The following is an 8,037-nucleotide window of genomic DNA, read 5'->3' on the forward strand; positions in this document are numbered from 1 at the left end:
ACTCACTCACACATACACACACACACACACACACACACACACACACACACAACCCATCCCCCTTACTTATGTATGAAGACAGTCTTCATCCCCAGGGCTCGGGCAATAGCACAGGCATGTTGGCCACCGGCGCCCCCGAAACATGCTAACACATGTTGAGATGTATCGTGGCCCTTCGCCTATGAGGGTATGGTGAGGGGAGGAAGGTGGGAGGGAAAGACACAAATAAAAATACATAACAATAAAAGTTTGACACATTTAACAACCCAACATTCAGAGTCACTATTTCACCAAGCTGCAGCTGAGACTTTTGAAATATGTTTGAAATACCTGCGTCAGAGCTCTGATTGGCCGGCACATGGCCTCATTTGCAACGCGAATGAATCCCATAGCAACCTCCTCCACGCTCATGTCTGACGTGCTGTTGTGGGAGTTCTTGGCTCCGTTTGTGCTAACCTGTGAATTTATGACACAAAAAAATACTTGAACCTTATAATACTACTTTAGAGAATTAAGAAAATGTAAAACTTTGCTGAATATCTCAGTAAATGTTAGTGCCTGTGATTGGTTAGAAGACAAGAAGAGGTTGATTTCCACTGTCAGATGACGGAAATGCTTCATGGTTTCTTCCAACGACAGTGGCTCATTCTCACCGGGCCCAAAGATCTTTGGGAAGAAGGAGGGGAGGAGGCGACCCAGGGCTAAGTTAGCATCGGTTACAGTTAGAGGGCCACCTAGTAGAATCCAATGACAGGAGAATATTATGACTTTCCATACTCCTGTACACATTCACTGCTTCTGTATAAGATGCTTCACTGGGCATGTCAGTCTTGTATTTTAACATTTTAATTCTGTGAGAAATGTGAAAGAACAGGAGATCGTGTTTTAGGAAACTCAGCTAACCGCTACCCAACCCTCCCCGCTCTGTGTGTGTGGATTTATGTCTGACAGCATGAAGAGCGGATCAGTTGGATGTATGAGAATGATTTAAAGATGGGGCAAATAAAAAACAAGGTAGTGATAGAGCAGGAAACATACACAGCCCGTTACCTTTTCTATAACAGGCTGGTCCTGGATGTGCACCTGCAGACTCTGGTCCAACCACAAACATCCCTGATCTGAGAGGGAAGTCAAGGAGCAAAAAGAGAGCAAGGAGAAAGGTCACGTAACAGGAAGAAAGGAGCAAAGTCCACAACAGACTAGTGTTAGTTCACAACTGCAGTCGGAAATATTTACCTGCCAAATAGCAGATATAACTGGATCAATAGTAAGTGGTAGTGAAACTGAAATAACTCAATAGTCATCTATGCAACTATTTCACTTCCAGGTACTGATGTATTGCCTTTGATATAATTCAAGTTACTCAGTGTATCAAAAGATGGGTGGAGACCTGAAGAAGAGGCGTGATCCTCCGCCTGCAGCCACAGTGTTGATGTCCAGCTGAGGTGCTTGCAGAGTGACTCCAGCTGTGGTAGCCTCAAACACGTGTTCATACTGGCCGGCGTACCGACTTACATCAGTGGAAGTTCCTGGAGAGAAACATAAGACAGAGGCAGTCAGGGAGACGAGAAGCATGAAAAGTTAGAAAGAGATTTTTTGCTTTTACTTTACTTGTTAAAATTGTATGCAAAGGTTAATTACAACCTATGCATACCATTTGTAAGAAGTAAAAGTCACAGACAAAGAAACAATCACTATGTAATAATTAATGTCTGAGACTATTTAGATGTATAGTAAATTGTGCAACAAAAAACTAAAACAATAGCAGGAAGTTCCTCACATAGTCTGTGCACTCAGTAACTGTTCAGTAACACTATCCTTAGCATTTCCCCCTACTCACCGCCCATGTCAAAGCCAATCACAGGTTTTTTCTCCATCTGGCTGTAAGAGGTAATGGCGTATCCCACCACACCCCCCGCTGGGCCAGATAGAACGGCTCGTGAACCACAGAACTGATCCATGGGAGTCAGACCGCCATCTGACTGCATGAACAGGACGTCCACATCCTGAGGACAGAGGAAAATAGGAGATGAAAGAGATAATTTCAATTATCAGATTAAATAGGGTTTTAAACTGACATGTGCTACTGGGGCATCTGGAGAATCCTGTCTGTGGTCTGTAGTGTGAAGGCTATGAGTGACCTGATTCATTCCTCTATAGTAGACTAAACACTTGTGGAATTTTATATCAACACAAAACACATATTTATATGAGAAACACACCTTCAGGTTTCCCTTAAACCCAGAGGTAAAGCCTTTTAAATACTGATGAATTTTGGGTGTGAGGTAGGCGTCGGCGCAGACGGTGTAACCCCGAGGCACCGCACGCACCATGGGCATGACCTCGCTCGACAGAGAGACCTGGGTGAAGCCCAGACGACGCGCTAGGGCGCCCACTGCTTTCTCATGATCGGACCATCTGAAAGAGACAGCGAGAGAGACACACAGGGATAGGAATGGGGTGGAGCTGTAATGCAAGTAAAACATAAAGCTCTTACGCAATTTCACCACTGCTCTACAGTATGTTTGTCTTATGACCTAAAAGCCTCCAAACCACATATTTCCTAATGGAGAGTAAAACATGCATGTGCTTCGTATGTGACAGAAGCAAAACTTCAACTGCTTTGATCACTTTATTTATTAGAACCTAGAGACAACAAGTCTGCAAGTGTGAATAGATTTCAGTGAACAAACGGGAGTGGCCTAGAAATAAAGAAAGCAAATATGGAAAGAAAAACACGAACTTCCACCCAGTAAAGCACATGGGTTACATATACAGTAAGAACAGGCTGTTGGACACCAGATACCTCTGGCATGTACAGTGTACATACTGTACTTCCCACAGAGACATGGAGAGCCAAAATTGCACAACTGAGTAGCGATAGGAAAGAAAACCCCAAAAAGAGTATATAAGCAAGTACTATACTGTAAGCATACTATAAACAAGTAATAAGTTAGAAGTTAAAACGACAAATAAAACTTCTTCCAGGCTCAGAGAGACGGCCTTGGGAGGAAAGAAAGCCAATCAAAGAACAAGATTACAAGAGGTCAGATAAGGGTTTTGACTAAATACACCTCTATGCTTAAAGGACCAGTGTGAGGACTTAGTGGTATTTAGCAGCCCTCCATTCACCCTCCCCTTCCAAACATAAAGGAGAAACTACAGTATATTATGTTCTATTTCTTCCACTAAATCCTCCTAAGTGTCACACACTGGACCTTTAACAAAAACGAGCTGTAACTGACGTGTATGAGTGCAGCAGAAGGACAGCCAGACTGGTGATCCCACGAGACAGAACTCCTTTGAGGTCTTTTTCCACTCGCTCCAGATCCAGCTCCCTCCACACCTCCAGAGAATCCCCTGTACTGCCTGAGGGACACCAGCACACCACACACAGATTATCGGGATTACTTCAAATTATGCAAGGCATTCAGGCAATCCTCTCATCCAGAGCAGTGTACCGTGGGTGTGTGTGCCAGTAGACTGAACGTACATTCCTACATTTACAAACACAAAATGCTAAATATTTCTATTGTTGTACTCCCACTGATAAATTACCTGTAAGTATTGAGAGCAGAAACAGAATGAAATCTGAGGGTAACTAAAGAGATTTAGATGTAGGGAGAGGTACAAGAGTAGGGAAACATTGTACATTGTGTTGGACAAAGTGACATTTCGAAGGCGCCAAATGAAAAATAAAGTGAAGGGATCACATTCAGGACATGAATGTGTGTACCAAATATAGATCTAATAGTTGAGATATTTCAGTGGTTCATGCTGCTGGATTTAGAGAAAAATTTAGCACTACAACATAACTACAGTGAGCAGGTTTGTGACTCATTCAGGGTTTCAATGAAAACTTGAAGCTTTGCCACTCTTCTAAAAGACAATATGTAGTTACATGTTTCACACCTGTGACAATGCGTTTGGGATCGTTTCTGGGCAGCTGGCAGCCATCTTGCCTGAGGACAACTCGCTCATCCACCTCTATTACCTCTTCATACAGCACTTCAGGAACTGCCACCTCCTGTATACACACACAATTATACATCAACAAGATAGTGACAAGATAGCCGAAGACAAGATAGATAAAAATGACCAAAATACAGTTTAGAAGTTGAATAATCTACTGTGTTATTCCATTTAGCATTTTCTATTGCTGCCTTTCTGTCCTCTTGCTCTGTAAATCAGCATCATACTGTAGATATGTAAGGTAATAAGTGACCACTTCAACCACTAATGGTACAACTGGTCTGGGGACAAACTTCAAGACCTGCCCCTTGTTTCTGTAACACAAGATAATGACTAAACACTAAGTGTTGCGTGGACACTAGACCCATACTCAAGCTACTTATGGACACCACATACAGTATAAATTTGCGGGTTAAGAAAACAGGCATTACAAACCAAATCAAACAGCTTTGGCCTGGCCTGGGTGCCAATGTGCAACAAGTCCTTGAAGCCCTGGGTGACCAGGAGCGCAGTGCTTTCTCCCTCTCTCTCCAGTAGCGCGTTGGTTGCCACCGTTGTGCCCATTCTGATCCAACCAATCAGAGAGGTGTCTACAGGCTGGTCGCGAGGAAAGGCATGCCCTGTTTCCTGCAAATAAATTTCAGATATCATATATCATATCATAAAGTTCATACAGATGATGTAGTGTGTGTAACATGAAATAATATGACTCCATATGCTGTCTTTGTCTCTTTCGTGCTTTCTGCTACTCCTGTCTGATCCTGATCCTGATCTGGTGTGCTGACATATTTTATCTCATGCGGTCTTGTTTTAATCAGTACAGCTTATGCCATGTTCTAAAAAACAACCTGATCATCTAAAAAGTCAAGAGACCGTATAACAGCAATAAAACAGATACTTTCTTAGCTGAAATCTGATTCACATTTTGTTTTACTGTTGATTTTTCCACTCTAATAAACTACAAAAGCTACATGGATCATTGCAACATGCATTCATCTACCAAACACATATGAGTGTATACAGAGCCTAGACTATATAGTCTATGATACAGACAGGGTCACATTTCATCACATTTAATGCCTGTGGTAATATATGAATGTATTTGAGAGGACAATGCACAGCTTCTTAGCTGCACCAGAGTTGTCTGATTCATGCTTGCTCCTTTACGGTAACAACCACAACATCTGTAACCATTACATCTGTAATAGCCTTTCAGTAACAACCTTCATTAATACTTTAGGCTTCCACCAGCTTCATTTCTTCACCTCTATCAGACCGGATTCCACAAAACTCTTAGTATAACTATATTAACTATAATGCACTATTATAAAGCTAATATTTCAGATAATTTATTAACACATCCATTCTGTCATGTCACCTCTTCCAGGACTCTGCGGATCCCCTCAGTGGGAGCGTCTTTGTAGTTCTGTGGGTCCCGGGAAAGCAGTTTCAGGACTCTCTCTCTGCCATCAGGGAGTCGGGCAAACACATCGGTGAAGGTGCCCCCCCGGTCGATGGCAAAGTCGAATTTCCCCTTAGTCTCAGCCATAGTGAAGAGATAGAAGAGCTGCTTCCGAGTCTGTGACTGAGTGGAGTCGTAGAAGGCAAGAGAGAGGGAGAGATTAGCTCTATCTACTCTGTTACACTGCACTGATAAGGGAAGAGCAGAGATACCCGTTATTTCATAAAATCATCACAGTGACACAACTACTCTGCATCCTCCCACTCTGCATCCATATCTAATCAACCATTACCAAGCATATATGTAAGTGCTGTTGAATAACTGAGTTGGGACACTCCCATACTGTAAACCAGTGGTTCCAAACACTGATGCAGCATTGAAGTGTTTACCAAGCACACCAAGTGTTTTTTACATCTTAACAAATTAGCTGTGCCGTCTGATGAATCTAGTCAAAAGTGGGATTTTAGGTAGCCACTAGCCAGCTTTAGTTAATGTTTACCATTATAAATAATAACTATACTCTCATTGCAGTTAGTTGTTGATGGCTAGATGTGCATTTGTTATTGTATTTCATGTGAACTATGAAAACACACAATGCATTATTATTGATTTAAATGAATAGTACCTAATGTAAAATATCACGCAGAATATAAAGTTCTCATTCAGAAGCATTCAGAAAAGGGGGCATTAGCCCTCCCACCATCCCTTTAGTGGCGCCCCTGTGTGAAATGTCAAAGACTCTAGCAACTCTTGCAGATTGCATTGGTAGACCGTTCCGTCCTGTGGCCTTCATCAGGGTGGCCACAAGCCAAAACGCTATTTAGCACAGGCTGTATTGCATGTTCTCACAAAGGTAGATGCAATTTTAAAGAAATATTGCATCAGAGCAAAACATGCAAATCCCAGAAGAACCCTGCATGAATATCAGTAAAGCAGACGGCCACCATAAAGTAACACAAGACCACCAAACTCGCAAACGGATTGTGCAAAAACGGACAGGATGTTAGTTTATTCTGCTCCACAGACAATAAACAATGACAGCGGACAAAAGAGAAAGCTGCTCTGCCATAATGCAATCGAAATGAGCTCCCAACCAAACACTTAAAGGGTCGTGCTGTGGTTCCAGCCCATTCACACTTTGTGTGCAAGAGGAGCATGCATTATGTCGAATACAAAGCAGCGACGCTACAGACTATCAGACGGCCACCGTACTATCTTTACTCACCTGTGCCGCTGCACCGGCTGACTAATAACCTTTGATAATCCGGTAACTATCAGATCCTCCTTCCTTCTCCTGTCTGCTGGTGTCGTCAGGACAGGATCCACACCGAACAGGTCGGAGCTATACGGGCTGCTGTCTGGGCTTTAAACCCCGCCCCCGTGAGGAGCCCAATAAGTGTGAATTAGTGAGAAAAGTGATTTCCTGAATGTAAGTGTAACACGTTTAGAGCTCTTGAAATGTTTTCACCGTGTCTCTTTGTGTTTACTCAAACACTGTGGTCATTTATTGAGAGGTCACCTTTATTCATTCCCAGTTGCACTGTCAGGTAGTACCGGTAAGTCGTCGGCAGGTGTCAGTGTCGCTGTGTGGACACATGCATGTGGACAGCATGGAGAGGCAGGGGGAAGTCTGGGGTCATCTTAACAGAGAATGAGCATGTGTGTATGAAATAGGATGGACTGACGAGTGTTTACAGGTGAACTGCCAGTGCACTCTTAGTATAAGAGGCTATATAGGGTGCCATGCAAGAGGTAGTATTATGGCACATGTTGAGTGTATCTCTGAACTGTTCCAGGCAATAAAAGATGTCCTGCTGAAAAGGTCATGGAAAAACTGCAGCTTCTCTTCTTTGCAGTCTTTGTGATTCAGAGCTAGGACTGCGACTTATGATTATTTTCATTGTCGATTAATCTGTCAATCCTTTTCTAGATTAATCGATTGGTTGTTGGTTCATAAAATGTCAGAAAATAGTGAAAATGTTTCCCAAAGCCCAAGGCTACATCCTCAAATGTCTTGTCTGTGTACACAACACAAAGGTATTGAGTTAACTGTCGTAAACCATATTCACATTTGAGAAATTTAAAACGTAATAAACAAATGACTGTTTATTCAAGTGTACGAATGGTGATTCAATTACGAGTTGACAACTACTCAAGTAATTGTTGCAGCTCTATTCAGAAGCTTCATATAATGTGGGAATGCATCAAAACATCAAGGGTATAGAGACATGATGGGAATCTCACAGTCTGATCCAGTAATTTGAAAAGGCATCAAGCTTAAAATGGATTTAACATTTTACACATCTGTTTTGATCATAGCTCAATCAATTTCAGCTACATCAACAAATGTAAAATTAAGCAGTCATTTGAATTGAACACAATGTTAATTCAAGCAGGCCAGGAAGTCAAACTTAGCTCACAATTCTAGTTACATCAGCTGATGACTCAGCTGATTCCCTTCAGGCATTAAATTGGCAAATGTCATTCAGGGCGCCTTATTTTAGCTGCTTTCTTTAGCCTGCCTACCTTTGCTGCTTCCTCTGCAAGCCGCTTTGCAACCCTCCACCCCAGCTCCTGCTTTTATGATGTATCAGAATTAATCA

The 8,037-nt window shown here is 42.3% G+C and overlaps 1 protein-coding gene across 1 annotated transcript in view; it reads right to left on the reverse strand.

Moving 5' to 3' along the window:
* The window catches only part of oplah (5-oxoprolinase, ATP-hydrolysing), a 13,363-nt gene extending 6,552 nt beyond the window's left edge, over positions 1–6,811 (reverse strand). The window contains exons 1-12 of the mRNA XM_035654840.1: positions 6,660–6,811; positions 5,351–5,557; positions 4,408–4,599; positions 3,913–4,027; positions 3,246–3,369; positions 2,223–2,418; positions 1,841–2,006; positions 1,391–1,529; positions 1,051–1,118; positions 559–734; positions 331–456; positions 67–179 (exon numbers count right to left, since the gene is read on the reverse strand). Coding sequence (XP_035510733.1) covers positions 67–179; positions 331–456; positions 559–734; positions 1,051–1,118; positions 1,391–1,529; positions 1,841–2,006; positions 2,223–2,418; positions 3,246–3,369; positions 3,913–4,027; positions 4,408–4,599; positions 5,351–5,521 — 1,586 coding nt within the window. The 5' untranslated portion in view covers positions 5,522–5,557; positions 6,660–6,811. The remainder of the gene's footprint in view (positions 1–66; positions 180–330; positions 457–558; positions 735–1,050; positions 1,119–1,390; positions 1,530–1,840; positions 2,007–2,222; positions 2,419–3,245; positions 3,370–3,912; positions 4,028–4,407; positions 4,600–5,350; positions 5,558–6,659) is intronic.
* Positions 6,812–8,037: the final 1,226 nt, after the last annotated feature.

This window comes from Morone saxatilis, unplaced genomic scaffold (genome assembly GCF_004916995.1).
Source record: "Morone saxatilis isolate NCDOM2014 unplaced genomic scaffold, NCSU_SB_2.0 Contig0, whole genome shotgun sequence".
NCBI lineage: Eukaryota > Metazoa > Chordata > Actinopteri > Moronidae > Morone > Morone saxatilis.